At 37.4% G+C, this 25,081-nt stretch overlaps 1 protein-coding gene across 1 annotated transcript; it reads right to left on the bottom strand.

The window, feature by feature from the left end:
• Positions 1-228: 228 nt before the first annotated feature.
• LOC131856612 (uncharacterized) lies at positions 229-23,414 on the bottom strand. The gene is made up of 4 exons (XM_059208459.1): positions 23,339-23,414; positions 21,344-21,481; positions 13,737-13,880; positions 229-368 (listed from the first exon to the last, which is right to left on the bottom strand). Exons 1-4 carry the CDS (start codon positions 23,412-23,414, stop codon positions 229-231), a joined length of 498 nt encoding a protein of 165 aa, XP_059064442.1.
• Positions 23,415-25,081: the final 1,667 nt, after the last annotated feature.

The following is a 25,081-nucleotide window of genomic DNA, read 5'->3' as shown; positions in this document are numbered from 1 at the left end:
CACAACATTCAAATTTAATGTCAATACTGTTTTTCTCTACCAAAATATACCTATATTATATAATGTTGATGGCTTATTGATTTTTTCTATTATTGATCTGTAGTTCCTTTTATATCTGCTAGTGACTGAAGCCCAGTTAATATTATATACCTTTTGTAAGACCATCACCATATATGACAGCTTCCTCTAAGTGTGGTTTGCACTGAGGTTGAACAAGATAATCACAAACTAAGCCCCAAAACAGTTGGCAGAAACAAAGGAATGAGGAATCCCTGCTTCTTCAATGACCTTACTGATTGTCGTTTTATCATCACATACCCTCTGAAATAGAGGGAGACCTTTCACCCTGCCTACATCATAGCCAAACTCTGATGGGAGAAATCATAAATCCCACACATTATGCAACATATTAAGTCTAGAGGATGTTAGTCAATTCTGAGTGTTCAATAATTTTAAACTTAGAAGTGTATTCTTACTATGCCAACATGCATTAAGAAACATATTAAGACTAGAAAATGTTAGTCAATTTTAAATATTTAACACTTTTAAACCTAGAAGTTTTAACGGAGGAAATTTACTACATCAAGGATGATGGATCCTTAAGAACAAACTATCCCTCTGATACCTTCTCAAAATGGTGCTAAGATGAGCTAGGGAATTAAAAATTTGGTGGGAACACTTCAAGTGTATTTGAGTTTAATTGTTAAAGACATTTCCCTTTTCTCTTTTAATAAGCCCCATTAAAAGATAGGTGATTTTACAGACATCCCTTTGGTCTTGTGATAAGCCCCCATAAAACATAGGTGATATTTTATGCTTTGAGAATCATGTTTTAATTACAAGCACCTAATGGTGTGATTGCAATGGGATGGCAAATACATTTTTAATGGGTGCCCATACAGGCCCATCCATACCTCTTGTCTTTGCGTCTGAATTCAATTGACAGTCACCTGCATTTAAAAAGTTGAAATTTTTTTCTATGACTTTCTGTAGAATTTCCTTCATGTTTGGGATCTAGTTACATTTTCTTCTGATAAGACTAGTTCTGAGTTCATGGGTTGAATATAGTTTTCATTAGTCAACTAGTTAGAAAACCTATTCCCTTCTCTATATGTGTGAACAACCTCATAATAATCAAATAGCTCAAGGTTGTCCAAAGCCTTTTGAAATATGTGGAAAAAATTCTAGTTGGTGTCTTTCCTCATCTTACATTCATTAATGATGACTACAGAATCACCTTCAATGATGAGTATCTTAATTCCTAATTCTTTAGTTAGCATGATACCTCTTAAAAGCGCCAATGCTTCTACAAAACTATTTATTCCAAGGGGCAGGGACTCATTGTGATTGATTTCCTAATGCATTCTTCATGATCTCTAATTACATAGGCACATCTTAATTGTGTTGGGTTACCACATGATGCTTCATAAAAAAATAGCTTAACTAAGTCACTTGGAGACATGATCCAAGAGATTCTAGATCGATCCATCTTTTGAGCTCTATGACCCAAAGAAGCATCTCTATAGTAGACTTTAAGATCTTCCTAGCACTTTATTACCAAGGTGTCCCATTTTGAAAGTGGAAAATCTATAATTTTACTATTTGGTGTGCCTAGTTTTACTTAGCAAAAGCAATTTAAATTCTATGCATTTAGTATTTTTTTTAAATAATGAAACGACTAAACAAATAGGCAACACCTTTGTCCACTATATTTGACTTGTAGTCATTGGTCTTTAATGTCAACTAGAATCACCTAATTTTTATTATGTTTAGCAAATGTAATGGTAATGATAGAAATTAAGGTGGCTATTTTGCAATAAAAATTATTTTGCAATGTGTAATGACACCATTAGTTTTTGGTTGAATGTGTGGACAACACAGAGGGGTCAATGTCATATGGAAATATAGGAGACTATGACATGGTCCAAGGTGATAGGTTGGGTGGGGTCCTAGTTTTACTATTTCTACACTCATAGGCGTTATTCAAATGTAAAAGTATGTTTGAGCTACACCAATGATAGTATGGGTCACAATATAAAGATATTAATAAGGATTGTTGATTCGAGAGCAAGTGGAATGCATTTGCACATCACCAATTTAAGAGGTGGTGGGATATAATGGTCCACTATCTAGAGGGCCATGTATGTTTCATGTCTTCACAATCACATCAAAATGCATGCAATGTCTATAGAGATTGTGAAAATAACATAGAAATTTTGTACACTAAAGGAGTACAGTAGTCCATTTCAAGATTAAATATAACATTGTGTAAAGCTCTTCTTTGAATAAGATATTATAATACTTTTGTATATTCTATCTTTTCAAAATCAATATAGATCTAACATGTTTATAGGCTCAAATTATCTCCATTATTTTGTTATTTGCTTTACTAAATTTCTTATTTCTAGATACATAATAACATTTCTGGGACTCAATATGAAATCAAGTCCATTGAAAGTATGGGCCACATGTTAAATATTTGATTAAAGTATAAAAGTGATGGGGATCTCTACTTGCAAATAGTTCGTATGCATATTTGAAGTTGATATTACCTCTTTTCCTACAAATTGAATTAGATGTAATGAATATTTGGATAATTATAAAAAAAGATGGTGATATGAATGAATAATTGAATGATGAACAAAGTTGTCATATATCTAAGGCAACTTGTTCATCACCCTTATCTATCCATGATATTTTCCACATCCTATTGCTATCCAATTCGCCCTATTTTGATGTGGATGTCTTCTATTCAAATGAGATTGAAAATGTTTCCGTAACCCACCACTTTGGAATCTTGAACACATCATAAGATCAAGTGTTTATATATTTTCTTCTTCTGCTATGGAATTTAAGCATTAAGAGTGCCTTCATATTGCAATGTGTTCCTTTCTTTTTAATACTTCTTCTACACTACAGTGTTGGAAGTCAAGGAAAAATTTAGTGCTTATTGTACATGTGTGCTTTAGAGTCAGAGTACCTTTTAATGCTCGTTGTATATGGAAGGAATCTTTTGTTGTAATTTTCTACAACAATTCTAATAATGGATGTTTTCAGCTCTAAATCTTACTTTTGAGATTTGTTGCATACAATTTTCAATCTTTCACTAGATTATTTTGGTATGTCGTCAAATAACATTACATTAAGTAACAAAGATTAAATATAATTTGTCAGTCAACTTGATATCTTTCACTATCTGAAATTTAATGTTTCAAAATGACAATAGCCTAAATAAACTTCTATGCTATCCATCTTTGAAACTGCGTAGAAAATAGTGTGGTGCTTTATCCATAGAATATGTTTTCTCTTGTATACTCTCTTCCCTACCCTTTTTGTTTATTTTCCCATGACATGATAACAGAAAAGTTGTGTGTGTGATTTAAGCTATCTAATTTTAGACACCCTTACAAAATAGTTTATTGATGTTGCATCATATTTGACCATATGCACTTGAAAACGATTTTAGACATAATATTTTGAGAAGTGCAAAACTAAGATGCACACATACTAATCCCCCTCCTTTAATACATGTCAGTCACATGAAAATGTTTGTAGACAATATAAAACGTACTTAGTAGCATGGTGGTCACATGAATTCATATAGACATTATAAAAAGTACTTATTATTGTGGTGGTCACATGAATTCTGACAATGCTTATGGGCTAAGGTCTCGAGGAGCCCAAATACCTATGGTTTCTCCCTAGATATGTATTTGATTCTTACTTCTTTCTAACAAATAAAATATTGTGTCTGGCAATTATACCAGTATACATTTCCCAAACTTGGTTTAGGCAAAGCATGTAAGTTTTGTATCATGGGGAGCATTGACTGATGCCTCAAGAACCTCTTTTATTAGATTGTATTTGTAATCGAGAAAGAGCTTTGAAACCTTAAGCTCTTCTTCTCCTAGTTCATAGTTGGTTTGGTCACCTTTCACATATACTTTGTGCAAAACACAAACAAGAACATTATCGGGATGAGCAGAGCTACATATATGTAATTTGCAAATTAGTATGATTAATTATTCAATATGAGAGGAAAGAATTTAGAGAATTTGGAATGTGAACAAAACTGAAAACTCTCTTTAAAGTGGTTCATGTTTTCTTCTCCCAGAGAAATATAACCTCAGTCTAGCTAATAATGCTCCCTGATGGCCTATCAATCATTGACTTGTTTAATGTTCTTGGGTTGTTTTCTACCTTAATAGTAAAAGCTGCAACATCATCCTCTAAATTGAAAACTGGTAGTCATGGATTGAGGAAGGTTACTAATCTAGTGTGGCAAATTTTATCTTCTTACATTCTCTGGTTTATTTGGAAACTTAGAAATGAGGAGAAGTTCCAAGGTATTACAAGGGAACGTACTGAGTTTTTTAAAAAACTCACACATTACAAAATTGTTGTGCAGGTCTATTTTTTTATGAACCTTGAGAGAAACAAGCTTCTATGATTTCTAAAGGATGGCAGATTAACCATGTTTGTCTACGAGATGCAAGATGGCTACGAATGGGCTAGGCTCGCCAAGAACCAAGTCTCCTTTGACAAAGCAGTGAAGAAACTGATAAAGGATCTACAGGACAGCAGGCCCCCTCCCTTCAACAGGATTGAGATGTTCTCCCAGATCCTAGCAAGAAAGAAGGTGGTTTGGATGGAAGGAGAACAAGGCTGGACCACATGGATGGAGGACTTGGATGAGGTTCTCCAATAGGGATTTACTCTGATATGTCTCCTTTTTTGGTTATAAGAGATAATTGTATATAACCCTCTCTCTGGCTCCTCATTTTGTTGGTTCAGGCCTTGTCCCCCATCCCCTAGTCTTGTATAAACGTTTGGTCTAACTTTGTTTTGGACTCTCGACTTCTAATATAAAAAAAAAAACTGCTACACTACATTCAAATTTAATGTGAGTATTGTTTTTCTCTACAAAAATATACCTATATTATATAATGTTGATGGCTTATTGATTTTTTCTAATGTTGAAGGCTTATTGATTTTTTCTGTTATTGATCTATGGTTTCTTTTATATCTGCTAGTGACTAAACCCTAGTTGATATTATATACCTTTTGTTATACCATCGCCATACATGACAAATTCCTCTAATTGTGGTTTACGTTGAGGTTGAACAAGATAATCAAAATATGGGCCCCAAAACAGTTCGCAGAAACAAAGGACTGAGGAATCCTTGCTTCTTCAATAACCTTACCAATTGTCTTTTAATAATTACATACCCTTTGAAATAGAGGGAGAGCTTTCACACTGCCTACATCTTCGCCAAACTCTGATGGGAGAAATTCTAAATCTCACACATTAAGCAATATATTAAGTCTAGAGGATGTTAGTCAATTCTGAGTGTTCAATACTTCTAAGATTAGAAGTGTATTCTTACTGTGACAACATGATTTAAGAAACATATTAAGCCTAGAAAATGTCAGTCAATTATGAGTATTTTATGCTCTTAAACTAAGAATTTGTAACAAAGGAAATTTTCTACCTCAAGGATGATGGATCCTTGAGAACAAACTACCACTTGGATACCTCCTCAAACTAGTGCTAAGATGAGCTAGGGGATTAAAAATTTGGTGGGACCAAATAAAATTTAGTTGAGTTTAATTCTTATGGACATCTCCCTTTGATCTTGTCATAAGCCCCCTTAAAAGATAGGTTCTTTTACAAACATCCCTTGGGTCTTGTGATAAGCCCCCTTAAAACATGTTGATTTTTTATTCTTTTGCAACCATGTTTTCATTTCAAGCACCTAATAACATGCTTGCAATGGGATGGAAGATATAATTTTAATGGGGGCCCATCCACACCTCTTGTCTTTTCATCTGCATTTAAAAATTTTAAAGTTTTTCCTTTGACTTTCTGTAGAATTTACTTCACGTTTGGGAATCTAGTTACATTTGCTTCTAATAAGCCTAGGTCTGAGTTGATTGGTTGAATACAGTTTTCATTAGTCAACAAGTCAACTAACCTATTCCCTTCTCTGTATGTGTGAACAACCTCATAAGATTCAAATAGCTCAAGGTTTTCCAAAGCCTTCTTAAGTATGTGGGAAAACTTATAGGTGGTGTCTTTCCTCATCTTACATGCATTAATGATGGTTACGGAATCACCTTCAATGATGAGTATCTTAATGCCTAATTGTTTAGTTAGCATGATACCTCTTAGGAGCAACCATTATTCTACAAAAAATAATGTTTAACAGGGGGGGAAACATTTTGATTGCTTTCCTAATGCATCCTTCACGATCTCTAATTACACAACCACATCTTGATTGTGTTGGGTTAGCACATGATGCTTCATAAAAAAATTGCTTGAATGAGTCATTAGGAAGCAGGATCTAAGAGATTCCAAATCAATCCATATTTTTAGCTCCATGACCCAAAGAAGCATCTCTATAGAAAACTTTAAGATATTCCCAGCACATGACTACACAGGTATCCTAGTCTGAAAATGGAGAATCTATAATCTTACTATTTAGTGTGCCTAGTTTTACTTACCAGAAGCATTTAAAATTTTATGTATTTAGTATTTTTCAGAAATAGTGAAAGGACTAAACAAATAGGCAACATCTTTGTCCACTATATTTGACTTGTAGTCATTGATCTTCAATGTCAACTAGGGTCATCTAATTTTTATTATGTTTAGAAAACCTAATGGTAATTGTAGTCACATAAATCTATCCAGTTTAATTAAATGAATATTTGCTATTTATTTGATAAAAAATCCACTAGCCATCAGTTAATTAAATTAATATTTAATTAATTCATCTCCAAACATTCTTCTATTAATTAAATAAATTATTCAATTTATTTTAATTAATTCATTAAATCAAATTCCAATCAATTAAATGAATAAAATCTATTTATTTAATTAAATCGCCCTATTCCTCTTTTAAATAAATTAAATTAAACATTTATTTAAATCATTATCCACCCCCACTTGCATTTTCCTACAAATGCAACTTGCACACATTTATTGAAATAAATTAATTTATTTTAAATAAAATCCTATTTTCCCTCACCCACCAAATCCACTTGCATTCCTAAAACCCCCTTCTAGATTCTTCTAAACCCTTCTTAATTAACGTAATCCATCTCCTAATTATTGTCACATTCCTGAGCAACTTGGAGTCACTTCTCAAAGACTTCGAAGTCTTTGAAAAGCATTAAATGCTTTGTGTGTTCAACAATTTAACCTCCAAAGTCTTCTAAGACCATTAATGGCTCTTACATGACCATTAATGGCTCTTACATAACCATTTATGGTTATTTCAACTTACACTCATGTGTCTCCTCAAGCATTTAATGCTTTGACCATGTTTATCCCATTTGCCTTTGCACAAGAGTTTATCCATTAGATAAAAGCTTTATTCTTTGAATAAAGAATTTATTCACTCAACCTAACCTTGACCTTAACTCTCAAATTCATGTCAAGAATTTAATGCTTATTCCCTCTCCTCTCTGCCTATCTAACATTGACACTTGTCATCCTGGGATTGGGTTGAAAGCCCTCACATGGATCTCAAATCATTCAATCTTGACCCTTGTTGAAATTATTCAATCTCAACCATCCATTGCTCCATTTTTCCTATAAATAGAGCCCATTTCTTCATAATCCATATCCTGAAAACTTGTATGCATTTAACCTATTGGCATTTTAAGAGAGCATTTAGCATAGCAATATAATATCTTGTTATTTTGGTTAAAATCAATCATTTTTAATAGCATATAGTATTTTAGCTTTTCATTTTACATTTGGAGCAAATACTAAAATCTCAATCCTCCATAAGCATCCATAGTGCAAAAAGTTGCTGAGAGTTACACTATTTTGGAACTTGGAGAGGAGAGGAACAAAGGAGAAGGAGCCAAGAGCATGTTAGGAGGCATTTGGAGATGCCTCATCATATTTGCTTCTTTAGTTAAATATTCTTTCGTGTTCTTAGCATCTCTTTTGATATGCCTGCTTAGATTAGTTTTTGGTTAAACAACACTAACGATTTCTTGTGTCTTGTGTTGTTTGTCATTTGCTAACCTTGTCCATTTTGCAGAAGCATCATTTGGTGAACTCGACGTGAATCAAACACCTAAAAACACAATTTTTTTTGACAACTAACATGTTTCATTGTTGAAATTGACACACAAGTTGCGCTTTAGCACTATTGATCACGTTGTAGTGCTATTGCAACTTGTTGTTCTAGCGCTATTGTACCAAGTTTAGAGCTATTGACTTTATTTGAGCACTTTTGACCCTGTTCTGGTGCTATTAAACATGTTTGAGTGCTTTTGACTTCTCGGACATTTTATTCTTTTAGCACGTTTGTGTTAGATAGCGCTTCTGTTTAAACACAGACTAGCGCTATTGTAACAGAACGTTGTAAAAAAAGACCTTGTAATAGAAAAAGTGAAAATTCTTAGGCTTGTGGAAGCCCACCATAGGTTTGGTTTTTACTAATTGTTTTCTTTTTGTGCAGATCTAAAGCCAACATCTTTAAAACTCAAAAACTTTATTTTGGTGTTTTAAAAAATTGAACAAACAAACTTTCCCTTGCTTTCCAGTTAGGATCACTTGTTTTTGTTGCCTTAAAACTGAACAAAACAAAATTTGTTTTCTTGCAAGTTAGGAAACACACTTTATTTGGTGCTTAAAATCAACACTTCAATTTTATTGCATCAAACTAAAATATTTACAATCCACACTTCAATTTTTGGTGCACATAAAATACACAATCAACTTATTTAAAACTTTTGCAAAGCAATTTTCCTTCATGCATACGTGCTTCAAATTCAGTTGACCAGGATTTTCAAAATTCTAGTTTACTCAAACCTTTGCCTTTGAAGTTAAAAAGAACATCATGATTGTTGGAGAAACATCTTCAAATAGTTAGAACACATTGCGATGATGGATTAAAAAGAACAAGTGAATTTTGTGCTTGGCACAATTGTGCAAAAAGGTTGGTCGAGTGGTCCTACTTCTAACACACACTATCCTCTCCCTTAGCTTTCGTGGTCATAGGTGCAAGAGAAAAGTGTTAGTAACACTCAAAATTTTATCTTTTTAAGAGAGGCCTGCCAAGAGACACATCATTCTTGGGAATGACCTCGCGTGGTAAATCCTTTAAGCTGCTATAGAAATCAGGTGAGAGTGAAAGCTGTAGCCTTGGGTATAGTTGTCCCTATAGTGTAACTTGCCGAAAGGACAAATGGGCCCCATCACAAGTTACAAGGCTCTTAAGTGAGTCACTATAGAATGAACTTATGTCCAAAGACATCGAAAATGACTAAACGCCTTTAAGTAGTAGCCCACCCATTCTATTGATTGAGAATATTTGAGATATAATTCAGTTTAAGAGCATAGATGGTTTTGCTCCCAAAATACTCACCATACATATTTCCTTGAGTAGAAACATAGCTTTTTGAAAGGTCACATGTGGCTTGATAAAAGTGGTGACTTCCCCATCATAGGGATCGTCTATTTGTTATACTCATGCAAGACTTAGTATATCACATCCTTACCTGCCACGACGGGATTCATAAGGTATGTAGTACCAAAGTCAAAGAAATATCAAGATGTGGGCTAAATTTATCACAACTGGCCATTTGACCTTAGGGATACAATGTGTTTGAAATGTCTTCGTGTTAGTCAAGACCAAGTGCAAATTGAGTCGACTACAGGCTTTGGAAAGAAAACACCTAAAATACACTTAAAGGAAAGCGTCATAAAAAGTCCAAGGATTGGGTTGATCTAGACCCATACTCATTTGTGCCTCTAAGGCAACATTCTTGTGTTTGTGTGCTTGCTTTGTTTTCTTGTCAAAGAAACATCATAAAAATCCAAAAAACAACACAAGTGTTCATCCAACCAAGCATCTTTCAAAACAACCAAAAGATCAAAAACAAAAAAAGAAAAGAATCAAACTTTATGACCATTCTTGACATCTTGAGAAAGAAGAGTCGTCATTAGAAGATCAACTTGAAAAGAAGACCATTGAGCTCAAACGCTTTGATCAAAAGGAGGAAATTCTTCTATCTAAATAGACAAATCTTTGTTTCTCATAGAGTTTTTTTGCATCACATGCGTCTCTACCTTCAAGGCAAAACAAACGAATTTGATTCAGAGTCATTGAACCGTAGAGCTTTTATGCAATATAGAGCTTTGAGTTATCACAAAAACCAAGGAGGCAAGATTAATCCCAACTTTTTCCCAAACATTTGTATCACATACAACATAGCTCGAGAAGTGCCACCAACACCTGAAAGGGAAGAGGCAGAGTTTGTTCCATTTGTGACACAAAGCTTTTATTGAAGTTAAAACATTTCATCTATTATCTCATTCACACATCATCACTTCATTATCAATCTGTTCCAACTCTCAAAACATTAAGAGGTTCTTGTCCCAAGTTCTCTTTTTTGGATATTGCTTGAATCAAATACATCACATCACTTTTTAGATTGTTTCTACATCTAGGATAAGCTTATCCTAAGAGACACATCTATGCAAGTTAAAACTAGTTCATGAGTGAATCCTCTCATTACTAGGTACTTAAATCTGTAACACATCTCAAATTTCTCTACACCTTATCACATTCAACCTTATCAAAAACAAACAAGCAATTCAAAGAAGGAATTTCGGTTACATCTACCTTAAAAGTGCTAGAGATCTACATGCAACACAATTCACCAACCATCAATATTTCATTTCATCAACAACTCATCATCATTTTCACACAACTTCAACAAAAGCTTGTAAACAAAATGGCCCAAACCTGATCACAGTCAAGGCAACAAGAAATTGAAGAAGAAGAGGAAAATCTCAATGAATTTCAAGAAGCACTTGGATGAAATGCAAATGACGAAAATCCAAGTACTCCCACTCCTGCAACAATAGAAAGGGCCCAGCATAACCCTCTCTTTAATAGACTTTTTGACGAAATACTTAGGAGAAATGTGGATGCTCACTTTTTAAAGCTCGCTCAAGAAGGAGCAAAACTCCCCTCTGACTTTGATCTTGCCTAATAAAGACAAGCATCGGAACGACAAAGTCGCCATGAAGATGAAAGAGGTAGAGATCCCATCAGATATAACATTCCTGGAGGTAACCCACCACCTCCTCCTCCAAATGAAAAGGAGATGTTGCAGCAACAAGTCGAGAATCTCGCCCAACAACTTCATAGTGGTGTCAAGACTAACCAATTCTCACTCAATGACATTTGTCCCTATCATTTTGATAGGAATATTTATATGCCACCCTTTCCACGAAGATTTGAAACACCCAAATTCGAAAAATATAGAGGAAAGGGAGATCCTCGTGATCATGTTAGAGAATTTCATTCTGCTTGTCTCGAAGTGGCATATGAAGACACATACCTAATGTGCCTTTTTCCCCAAAGCTTGGGAGGATCAACCACATCATGGTTTTCTCGACTACCAGGTGGCATTAGAACATTTGAAGAACTCATCCAAAAGTTCCTAGCTCATTACTCTCATAACATTGAACGCGACATCACCATGGCTGATTTGTGCAACACTAAACAAAAACCAGGTAAATTATTCTCTTCAGTTACCTGAACAAGAACTAGTGAAAATATTCATTTCCAACTTAAACGAAGAAATGAAATTTCACCTGGATGTCAAAGACACGGACTCTTTTAATGATATGATCACCAAGGGTTTGAAATGTGAGCGGGCCCTCATCAAGAGAGGACTTATCAAAATCTATAATGAACCAAAGGATAGTCCTTGCCCATGCTTCAATAGTGATAAACCAAACTTCTGGAACAAAAACAAGAATATCGTCAATGATGGGGTTGTGGATGCTAGGACTATCAAAAGTGCACAACCTATGGTTCAGTTTGTAGGATAGAATCCTCCACCGTAGAATAACACAAATGTTCCTTCAAATCAAGGTCGCATCACATCTCACGATGAACCTAGACCTCGTCAGCAAAAACAAAAACGAACATACACTCCCTTAGGGGAATCCATTGAAATAGTATTGCGACAACTCATTTCTCAAAATTTGGTCACTCTACCTAAAACATCGAACTATGAGCCTTAGGTCAAACTTGCATGGTGGAGAGATACTAAACACTGTGATTTCCACCAAGGGAGAGGACACAAGACAAGTAATTGTCACCGATTGAAAGATCTTATTCAGGATCTTATTGACTGAGGAGAAATTGAAATTGAAGGACATGACCCAAAAACAACAAATAATGATCATCTGATGTTCAAAAGTCCACTTCCATCACAAGATCAAAGGGGTCATTCCACTTCCAGGAGAGGCACTGATACCACGGATTATACGCAGGCCGCGTATAATTATAATGTAAATCACCCGTATGATGCCAGTGAACAAGTTGCAACTATAACCATCAAAAACACCAACTCCAATTGCAATGTTGTTACACGTCGTGGCATGGTTACCATAAAGGTAGCTCCACAAGGCACCACCTCCATACCAAAGCAGTACAATCTTGTGGAGCAATTAGATAAAACGCCCATGCTTATATTCATTTTAGAGCTATTACGCCTATTGCCATCTCATAAAACAATCTTGGATCAAGCTCTCCAAGAGATGTCAGTCCCTGCAAACCTGAATATAGACCAATTTCAAGCCATGGTTGGAAGTCCAAAGTCATCACCTTGTCTCACTTTTTCCGAAAGTGACAACTCTTCCTTCCAGCAACCTCATAACACTTTGCTACACATTGAAGGCTTCATGAACCAGCACAGGATCAAGCAAGTCTTGATTGATAATGGAGCAGGCCTCAATATTTGTATACTACAATTGGTCACAGTTTTGGGATACACAATAGAATTAGTGGATCCTCGCAAGAAGATCACAATCAAAGCCTATGATGATGCAGAACATTCCTCCAAAGGAGTTGTGGTACTACCAATCTAAGTGGGCCCTGTGGTAAAGCACATCATCTGTCAGGTTCTGGACCTTCCTCTACCATACAATCTATTGTTAGGAAGACCTTGGATACATGCCATGCAAGTCGTTCCATCTACCTACCATCAATGTATCAAGTTCCCACATAATGGTGTAGAGATCACAATCCTGGGCGATGCAAATCCCTTTGCATACTGTCATAATATCAGCCATCAACCAGAGATTACCGTTCCTAATAATAGAGAAGCCATTTCCTCCACATCATATATAAGTCCCGCCTCTCTGGCCAGTTTGAAAACCACTATACCCAAGCAAGAAAAGCTTAAAATGAAAATAGCAGAGGAAGGTCTTGGGGAATACAACTTGAGTCAACTCTTTTGTGTGGGACAAATTCCCACTTCTCCTAGAACACATGGTAAACCGTAGCAGTTACTCCAGCAACCACTGATCACGCCAGCATGTGCTTTGACGCCTTTCATCCTTGGAAAGAGTCAAGAAGAAGAAACCCAAGATGAGGACTTAGTGGAATGGATCTATAAAGATCCCATCACCATTGATATACCGCAAGCTATGCTTCCTACGGATCAATATGGCAAAGGCCTCCTCATTATTCAAAGAATGGGGTATGATGGTCAGAGTGCTTTGGGATATTGCAAATAAGGATGACATGAACCTCTACTGCCGGAATTAAAGCCCAAAGGTAATACAGGCCTAGGCTTTGAAAAGGAGATCTTTCCTAAACTCAGATTCAAAGGAAAACCCAGCAAACCACTATACCAGCCTATTGCAAAGAGGACACCTTTCATTATCAAAGCAGCATCAAACACAATCGCACCTGCCCCACTGAGGCTCAAAATCCCAACACAACCATCTACAAAGCCAATCATCTCACCAAGCAAACTCATAATCCCATCAGCAGCAGCAATAACATCAATAGCACCATTACCAATAACAACTATATCAGAATCTATAGCAATATCTACAACACTCGCAGTTCCAACAGAAGCAACTGAGTCAACACTATTGGTACTCCCCGTATCGGATTCATTGATCCCCATCATCCTTCCTGCAGCACCAATCATTTCATCTACAAAGGTACATCAACCGATCACACCTGCAATGTTTAACTCAAAGGACATCCCAGTATGGTATAGTAATCGGATGCTGGAAAGTGATTCAGAGACCGACTCACATGAATGGGAATTTGATTCCATTCAGCTTAATACTTCAGAGGAGGAAGACACATCAATACCTCCACCATGCAAAGACATCCCTGTTTATGAAGAAGCATAGATAAAGAATTCTTGGGTTCCTAAGCTAGAAACATCTTCCACAGACCCTACGTCTCATCCTACACCTGATTCTGACAGGGAGAGTACCATCAATGACCTTCACCATAACGTCTTAACCCTCACTAATACCTCTAATGAACTCAACCTAATCGATGAAGTAATGCCCATTATCCATCCTAAACTCATCGAATGGAACCAATCAAATCCTCCATGTCTTGACCTCTTCCAAAATGATGAGGCCATCATTGACTTTTTGGAATTATGGGATAACCTACCAAGTAGGGATCACAAAGCTGGATTCGTCATAGAACTTAATAGCACATCATACTTCAGGGCAAATGCCAAACCTTTCAACTGCAAAAATATAACAATAAAACATGGATCTTCTAGTGAAAACCACACCGTGGCACTGTTTGATTCGACAAAAGTAAAAAGAAAGAGCATATCCAACGGTGAAAACCTCTCTAAGGTGCCTGAGGATGAAGGGTTTGACATTCTCCCTGCTAGTACACAACAAGAATGATCAATGATTCTCATCGAGGAAACCAAAGAAAACAATGTGGTGACTCCTGAAAATCCTCACATCATACATCTGGCATCTCTTCTCACTCCAAAGGAATAGCCTAAATTTATAGAGTTCTTTCAAAAGCGTCAGATCAACTTTGCATGGTCATATGCAGACATGCCTGGGCTTGATCCTGATTTAGTCATGCATCACCTCACCATAGAAAAAGGAGCCAAACCTGTCAAGTAGAAGCTTCGTAAAATGCATCCTCAGATTGCAGTGCTAGTCAAAACAGAACTCAAGAAACTCCTAGATGTTGGTTTCATTAGACGAATTGATTATGCAAATTGGATCTCCAACATTGTGCCTGTTGGCAAACCAAAAGGGGGCATCTGCATTTGTACCGACTTCAGAGATCTAAATAAGGCATGTCCTAAGGATGACTTCCCCCTACCAAATATCGACATCATAGTAGACCTAACAGCAGGACATGCCATGCTTTCACTCATGGATGGTTTTTCAGGATACAATCAAATAAAGATCGCACTAGAGGACCAACATAAGACAGCCTTCACATGTCCATGGGGCACATATTGTTGGAATGTAATGCCTTTCGGCCTCAAGAATGCAGGAGCAACCTATCAAAGAGCAATGACCACCATCTTCCATGACATGATGCATACTATGGTGGAAGATTATGTTGATGACTTACTAGCAAAATCACTCACTAGAGAAGGTCATCTCGACATATTAGATAAAATATTTGATAGACTGGAACAATACCATGTTCGACTCAACCCAAAGAAATGTGTCTTTGGAGTAACCTTCGGGAAGCTTCTAGGATACATTGTCTCAAGCAAAGGTAAAAGCAATCATGGAGATGCCACCACCAAAGAACATCAGTCAACTAAGGACATTGCAAGGATGGCTACAATCCATCCGAAGATTCATTACACAACTAGCAGATAAGTGTCATCCTTTTACACACCTATTACATAAGAACATCCACTTTCAATGGGATGCTAGATGCCAGCAAGCATTCCAAACACTTAAAGACTATCTCATGAATACACCATTGCTGATCCCACTAGATCCAAGTAGACCATTGTTACTCTATATATCCGCAACAAGTACCGCATTGGGTGTACTACTGGCACAACATAATGCAGAAGGGAAAGAATGTGTTGTTTACTACATCTCTTGCACACTGGCTGGCTATGAACTCAATTACACACCTATTGAGCGAGCTTGCCTAGAAGTAATCTTGGCAGCCACTAAACTAAGGCACTATCTGTTAACACACAAGGTACAACTCATTGCAAAGATTGATCCACTCAAGTATTTACTCAGCAAAGAAGCATTGATAGGCCACTTGGCCAAATGGGTGATGATTCTAAGTGAATTCGATATCGAGTATGTGGACAGGAAGGCTATCAAAGGGTAGGTCATTGCAAATCAATTGGCCGATGCACCACTCATAGGTGATCATCCTCTCATTTCCAATTTTCCAGATGAAGAGATATTCATGATCACAACAACACAACCATGGAAACTATACTTTGATGGTTCATACACTAGGCATGGCTCGGGGGCAAGCATTCTGTTTATCACACCTCAAGGTGACAGCATCCCAAAGTCTTACAGGCTCACATTTCCATGCACCAACAACATGGCAGAGTATGAGGCCTTGATCACAGGACTCAGGCTAGCTATACAATGGAAATTACAAGAACTACAAGTATATGGCGACTCACAACTGGTCATTTGACAAGCAATAGATGAATATCAGACCAAGGATGATAAACTCATGCCATATAAGCAAATGGTGGACAATCTAAAGGCATCATTTACTATAATTACCTTTGAGCAGATACCAAGAGATCAGAATCGAGCTACTGACGCTATGGCTACCATCGCATCTCACCTAGATCTTCCACAGAATTCAACATGCTATGAGTTCTTGGTAGAACAACTTTGGATCCCCACTTATGATATCCCTGAATCTGAGATGATATGTCGCCTTGTCTGTTCCAAATCCCCATGGTACGGTGAATTCTACACCTATCTTCGCAATCACACCATTCCTCCTAACCAATCAAATAACCAACGTAAAACCTTCATTCGCCAAACTGCTCGATATACCATTATTGCCGAAACCCTATACAGACACAGTCTTGATGGTACTCTCCTTCGATGTCCGAAACAAGATGAGATAACAAAGGCCTTGGAAGAGGTACATGAAGGAATATGTAGAACTCATACAAGTGGTCCATCATTAGCCAAGAAACTCCTACGCAATGGATACTATTGGCCATCTATGGAAAAAGACTCCTACTCCTTTGTCAAGAAGTACAAGAAATGCCAAGTTCATGGCGACCTAATGCATGCACCGGCACAGAAACTGCAACCAGTCACAACACCATGGCCTTTTTGTCAATGGGGCCTTGACCTTGTGGGAAAAATCCATCCATCTTCATCTAATGGCCATAAATTCATTATTACTGCCACCGAATATTTCACAAAGTGGATCGAAGCTATTCCACTTACCCAAGTTATCGGCAAGCAGATCGCCTCATTCATCCTCGATTACATCATCTTCCGGTATGGTGTACCCATGTCCATCATCACAGATAACGGGCTTCCTTTCAAAAATTAGGATGTCCATGAACTCTGTGAGAAATTTCACATCCAACACTGCTTTTCCACTCCTTATTACCCACAAGGCAATGGTCAGGCTAAAGCATCGAATAAAAACATATTAAGGATCCTAAAGAAGACAGTCAATGATGCCGATCATGATTGGCATGTTCAATTGAATCCAGCACTATGGGCATATCGAACTAGCATTCGAACCCCTACAGGCGCAACTCCCTACTCATTGGTCTATGGTGCCGAAGCTATTCTACCTATTGAGGTCAAGATACCATCACTACGGGTTTCCTTGCATCATCTGATAGATGATGAAGCATACAGAGTCTCACGCCTTTAGGACCTGGAGCTACTTGATGAGAAGCGACAAGCTGCATACAACCACCTTAAGGCCTATCAGTAGCACATGAGCAGAAGCTATAATCATCGAGTTAGACCTCATACATTCGAGGTAGGTGATCTTCTTCTCCAAGAAAATCCTCGTAACCAACCAAACCAAGAACATCAAGGAAAGTTTGAATCAAATTGGCTGGGTCCATATGTTGTCACTACTGTATTTGGGTCCGGGGCATATCAGTTGGCCACTTCAGAAGGCGAACCACTAGCAGATCCGATCAACAGCATGCACCTCAAATGGTTTTACACATAAGCTGCAAAGAGCATCAGGCTCCCATATATACTGGCAAAAATACCAAAAACATCCAGATAAATGACCTGAAGAAAATACAAAAACATCAAAAGAGTAAAGAAAAATCATGCATCCAAACGATGAACAACCACTCCGGTGGCACCTTGGGTAAGTACGATGGTGAAAACCTGGCAAACAAGCGCCACTCGTAAAAGGTTATGGATCCATTATCTTTCAAACTTGTTGCGATCACATCTACCACCATGGCTTGTTATAAATCTACAAATCCCAAAAAGTACTACATGCATCCCTCATCCCACTTTTTTATAGTCATGTCTAAGAATTCGGGGCAATGCCCTTAACCTATTGATGGAAGTGGATTCTACATTATCTTGTGATTCATTAAATTTCTTCATTCAAAACTATCTCACAAAATTCAAAAATATTCAAAACAATTCAAAATCCAAAAACATCAGAAAACATTGAAAATCACACAAAAACATGGCAACACATTGTACATACTCGTCCACGCAGATACCAAACAAACATTGAAAAAATCCTCACACGATGATCACTTCTCAAACTGACCAAAACAATCGACATCAACAATCAAACTGTCTTCAAACAAGGATGCATCCTTCCTTACCAAAACAAAGACAATGTGACATTTTCTTTGACAAGAAAATTATGTGTTAAGCTATCAAATACTTGGTTGATTAGTAAAGTAACCCATTCGTTTATATATATCAGGTTCTTTTCGCATTGTTTGTGTGTCGTCTGTGCATTATTCTAATGAAGTTATGGGGAAAAAACAAATGGTGTCTATGTGGGAAGTTCACTAAGCTACATGATCTTATGCAAAATGGAGTCATAGATCACTACGGCTTGTTGACTACAGCGTATACCTCGACCATATGAGCATGAACCATTACTAAGGATCCATATTCTTTATTCTTTATGTACATATTGTTTGCTTACAAGAACAATGCTCCTTTTTTGGTTCCTCCTCATCCAATTGGATAAAGGTTTTTGTTTCTTATTACGGTATGAACTTGTCTCAGGATATGATCAATTCAAGATCAAGGAAGACAATCCAAGTCATGCATGAATGGAGATGATCCTTGTCTATTTCGCAAGCAATACTCTGGTCGACTTGACCCTTATATCAAGTTGTTTGTATTAACTTGCTATATCAAAATCCATGTAAGAAATACTCAAGTCATCTTGAATCATTATGTCAAGGTGCTTGTATTCTCTTCCAACATTTTAAAGCTCAATGATGAAAATAGAGCACTATGGATCGTCATTTCATCTCATCTGTTTATATATTGCATTCCGTTGCATATCACCCATCCATTCACTCATTCATATGTATGATTTATATGCAAATGTGAGCAAGGTTAAAATGAACAATTATGTGAAAATTGAGTTGGTCTTGGATACAATCACGGCCGAGTACTCTGATACATCATCAATGCATCATGCCAAGTCTCAAAAACCTTGCCTTCCTCAGGATCGTATCATCATTACATTTAGTTGCATTTTGCATTAAGTACATTCATGTCATTTTCATTAAATTTCATATAGTTCATTTAGCTTATTGACATTAGTCTTCATTAAATCATTTGCATCATTGCATAATCATAAATAAATTAGACTCATTCATATGATCAAATTATCCTTGATTATATTAAACCATTTATTATGCATTCATTTAGTGTCAGTTATCCATTATCATTTCATTATCCTTTATCATTTATCATTGCATACATTCATTTATCTATTCATTAGTTAAAAGGTGCATTCATTCATCCATTATTAAGTATCTTATTATGCTTATTTTTGGGATTCATTTACATTGCATTCATTATCCCTTTTTAATTGCATTAAGGTGCAGTTATTAAAACCATAAGTTGTATTATCATAACATTATCATTTCTACATAATCATATTAAGGCATTTAGAAATCATAAATCCATTTGTCTCCAAACATTGGTTCATATCATTTTATATATCCATTATACATATACATTCATTTAGGCATCATCATATAAACATTTGTACTTTCCATTTTGTTTATCTATATTGCATTCATCTAACAACATCTAGATGCATATCCATACATAAATCATTCATTCATTACATTAACATCATTACATCAAAAATAGGAAACACCAAAATCCTGTTCATAACTCATCATAAGCATACATTAGCATCATGGCATTACATACATGAAGCATCACATCAAATAAAAACATGCATACATGTATAAACCTGCATTCATATATTAGTATCGAACATCATAAATCATCATAAAAATATGCATATAGGAATCATCTCATAAATGCATACATATACACATATCCATCTAAGCAATAAAATCATACAATCACCATCCTACATAACATCCATACATATCAAATGCATATCATCAAAACTGGGATCTCCTCATATATATCATCTCATATATCAGAGTACAATGAAGTCTACAAAGTTGGCTACCAAGAGCCATCCAAGATACAGTCCAAAAATAACACTGATACAATACATATATGCAAAAATGCTCTCTCAGATGCCACTCTGACCAGCTGCTGTACCACCATCGCCACCTGCTCCCCCACTGGTCCCTGCACCATCTGATCCATCTCTCCATGGAGGCCCCATCAATCCCCCACTAGCTCTTGGACCCCTTGACCTGTCTCTCCATAGAGGACCCATCACATCCCCACTACTCTGCATCCTCTGTGATCGCTCTGATCTAGCCTGTCGCATTTGTGAATAGCTCAGTGCTTGTTGACTAGATGGTACCACCTGCTCATATAACCCCCGCTAGTACTCTATCTCAGCCTGTGCTCGCCGCATCTCCCTCATCACCTCCCCCATAGGCCCCTGTGCTCCTACTCCAACCCAGACTCTCTCCTACAGCTCTGCTAATCTCTCCACTGCACTATCCCTCTCCTGTAGCACTACAGTCAGCTCTAACTCCCATGAAAATAGCTACACATCCCTGGCTACCACCTCTGCCTCCAACTCCTCCACCTGTGCATTAGATGTCTCAAGTCGAGACTGCAAATGAACTATCAATCGCTCCCACACATCTCCACCTGATCCCTCTCTTGTCTCCATATCTGCCTCACCAGTATGTCCCTCTCTAGTGGCTCCCTCCCCTCTCTCCATTGGTATCTCCCTCTCCATCCCTCTCCCACCCAATCTCACTTCTCCCTGCATCAATGGTCCCTATGATATCCATAGTGGCAATCTACCTCTCCCTCTCTGCTGAATCCAACTCCCCAACCCACCTCCTCCTCCACCACCTCCTCCTCCACCACCTCCTCCTCCATCTCCACCATCTCCTCTCCCTCCTACACCTGCTATCAGTCCTCGACCTCCTCCCCTCCTCCATCTCCGTCCCCTCTCATCCTCAAACTCGAGCACCGGCTCTACTAGATCAGATATCCGTAGAATTGGATGCGCCACTGGGTACTGCGTGTACTCCTCTGATACCACTGCATCCACGACCCTCGATCATATGTCTCAAGGTCTCACCTGCAACATCCGAAACTTGGCCAGTGCCTAGTCATACGACAGCACTGGCCCCCATATGTATCTCTCTCGTATCACTCAAGCATACTCCCCTGATCCACTCGGTAACCGCTGTCGCCACCTAAATTGTCTCAGGACTCTCCTGGGCACCTGTCTCTCTGCATGATACGAGGTCCTCCCAATGAGGAATCGGGTCATGAACACATAAGGCAGTGCCTCTGCATCATCCTCCCAGGGCTTGCACTCTAGGTATGGTCTCCATATAACCGCATCCAAATCATCTAATGCCCACCGCCACCACTCTAACTTCCCTAGGTGGGACTGAATCATCATGTCGCTATACATAAACATATAGGGCTGATCCACTACACGGAACCTAAGGCTCACTGGTCGAGTCACTGGTAGATGCTCCCACGCCTAGATATGTAGCAGCGTCACTCCTACTACTAAGGAGCCCCTCCCACAGTATACCATCTCATGTAGCTCCTAATAAAGGTATGCCAGCATGCACGGCCCCTAGGCGAATCGGGTCCTCTCTATGATCATCTACTCTGTCACCTATCCCCATCTAATGGCTAGACCATGAGAGCGCTTATCAAGACATAGCAATCCCCCCATAATGCTGGATACTACTGCTGGTAACGGCTCATATAAAGCAGCTATCTCCTCCCAAGCAATGTTGCCATCATCAATGAAAACATCCTCATCGAAGAACCTCTGAACTGCAAGAGTCCCCCAGGATCTGTCATATGTCACCAACTCCCCCGAATCGGAATGTGTCTAGGATACGCCACACATCCTTCAGGGTCACTGTCATCTCCCCCTGTGCCAGGTGAAAGGTGCACATCTCGTTGTGCCACTGCTCTACTAATGCTATAATTAATCCGTGATTCATCCAAATCATAGGCATGTGCATCATATCATATAATCTCGTTGCGGCTATACAATCGATCTTGGCCTTTGTCAGTCGATCCTGCAACCCCTATGTCACCGGATGTCTCTCACATAAATGCACCAAACATAGATCCTCCTACACACAGGCATCATTCACTCCTCATTAGTTGTTTTATTTTCAAATTTTCTTAAGTTTAAACCTAAGACTATCAATAGATACTTTGATCAAGTATCTTCAGGTCTCAACAGGTAAGCAATCATGGCACACCTAGACTTCAACAGGCATTTATCCTAATGACCTAAGTCTCATCAGGCTGCTAGGGTTCAAAACAACTCTCACTTCACCTCCCTATCCATCCATCATTGGCATCAGGAGATTTTTATTCATGCAAACTGGGGCATCTATTTTATCCTAAAGCAAAAGCGCTATTTTGCAAACAAAAGCGCTAGTTTCTAAACAATAGTGCTAAAACCCTAACAAAAGTGCTCAATCAACTATCCAAAAGTCCTAAAAATGCAAAAGCACTACAACAACATGACAGCAGTGCTGATTAAGCACAAAAGCGCTCAATTAAGTACTCCATAGCACTCAAACAGCACCTCAATAGTGCCATTGCGGCACAGTAGCGCTAGTGAATTGGACAATAGCGCCAAAACATAGTTTCATCGCTATTGTTCCGACTCAACTTAGACTCAGCAAAAAAATATCAAAAATGCATAAAAATTAAAATTTCACATTTGCGTACTGCTAGTCCGTAGTCGTCTGGCCGCTGAAACCGACATACTCGCTCAAAATGGTGCTTAGCAACTGGTACTGGCATCCTGACCGTTGCTCGCTCCTCTCAAAAGTCACTCTCAAAGCTCTGAATTCACAATGATCGTGGTAACAAATGATCCTGTTTTCACCCCTTTTTCCCTATTTAAACCCTTCGCAGTCACTGTAATTTTCCCCCGCTCGCCGTCGTGGTCCCTGTAACCTTCCTGAGCCTCCCATTTCTCCATTTTACCCTCAATTTCTTCTATTTTTCACCTGCATTACTAACTTCTTCTCTTCTACCACCCTGCTAATTTTCATTCTTTTTTGAGAGATCGCCTGATTTTTCAAAAAAATTCGGCACATCTCTCGAGGGGGCATACCACCCATTAAATTTATATTTTATGGGACATATTCTTCACACCTATTTTTCTTTCTTTGAAACGACGTGATAAACTGCACCGTCTCAAAGAGGGGCAAATGTAGTCACATAAATATGTTCAGTTTAATTATATGAATATTTGCTATTTATTTGATTAAAAATCCACTAGCCATCAGTTAATTAAATTAATATTTAATTAATTCATCTCCAAACATTCTTCTATTAATTAAATAAATTATTCAATTTATTTTAATTAATTCATTAAATCAAATTCCAATCAATTAAATGAATAAAATCTATTTATTTAATTAAATCACCCTATTCCTCTTTTAAATAAATTAAATTAAACATTTATTTAAATTATTATCCCCCCCCCCACTTGCATTTTCCTACAAATGCAACTTGCACACATTTATTGAAATAAATTAATTTATTTTAAATAAAATCCTATTTTCCCTCACCCACCAAATCCACTTGCATTCCTAAAACCCCCTTCTAGATTCTTCTAAACCCTTCCTAATTAACTTAATCCACCTCCTAATTATTGTCACATTCCTGAGCAACTTGGAGTCACTTCTCAAAGACTTCAGAGTCTTTGAAAAGCATTAAATGCTTTGTGTGTTCAACAATTTAACCTCCAAAGTCTTCCAAGACCATTAATGGCTCTTACATAACCATTTATGGTTATTTCAACTTGCACTCATGTGTCTCCTCAAGCATTTAATGCTTTGACCATGTTTATCCCTTTTGCCTTTGCACAAGAGTTTATCCATTGGATAAAAGCTTTATTCTTTCAATAAAAAATTTATTCACTCAACCTAACCTTGACCTTAACTCCCAAAGTCATGTCAAGCATTTAATGCTTATTCCTTTTCCTCTCAACCTATCTCACATTGACACTCGTCATCCTGGGATTGGGTTGAAAGCCCTCACATGGATCTCAAATCATTCAATCTTGACCCTTGTTGAAATTATTCAATCTCAACCATCCATTGCTCCATTTTTCCTATAAATAGAGCTCATTTCTTCATAATCCAAATCCTGAAAACATGTATGCATTTAACCTATAGGCATTTTAAGAGAGCATTTAGCATAGCAATATAATATCTTGTTATTTTGGTTAAAATCAATCATTTTTAATAGCATATAGTATTTTAGCTTTTCATTTTACATTTGGAGCAAATACTAAAATCTCAATCCTCCATAAGCATCCATAGTGCAAAAAGCTGCTGAGAGCTACACTATTTTGGAACTTGGAGAGGAGAGGAACAAAGGAGAAGGAGCCAAGAGCATGTTAGGAGGCATTTGGAGATGCCTCATCATATTTGCTTCCTTAGTTAAATATTCTTTCATGTTCTTAGCATCTCTTTTGATATGCTTGCTTAGATTAGTTTTTGGTTAAATAACACTAACGATTTCTTGTGTCTTGTGTTGTTTGTCATTTGCTAACCTTGTCCATTTTGCAGAGCATTAGTAATGATAGAAATTAAGGTGGCTATTTTTTAATAAAACAAATTTGTGCAATGTATAATG

This window comes from Cryptomeria japonica, chromosome 7 (assembly GCF_030272615.1).
Source record: "Cryptomeria japonica chromosome 7, Sugi_1.0, whole genome shotgun sequence".
NCBI classification, from domain to species: domain Eukaryota; kingdom Viridiplantae; phylum Streptophyta; class Pinopsida; order Cupressales; family Cupressaceae; genus Cryptomeria; species Cryptomeria japonica.
Note: the sequence above shows the minus strand (reverse complement) of the source record. Positions and strands in the feature narration are given on the sequence as shown.

Coding starts and splice junctions, on each gene's coding strand:
- LOC131856612 (XM_059208459.1), bottom strand. CDS start 23,414: ATGGAGAAATGGGAGGCTCAGGAAGGTTACAGGGACCACGACGGCGAG. Junction 21,482..23,338: donor AATTACAGTGACTGCGAAGG/GTTTAAATAGGG, acceptor TCGTGGATGCAG/TGGTATCAGAGGAGTACACG. Junction 13,881..21,343: donor AGGTCGAGGACTGATAGCAG/GTGTAGGAGGGA, acceptor CGAGTGTTGTAG/ATATTGCTATAGATTCTGAT.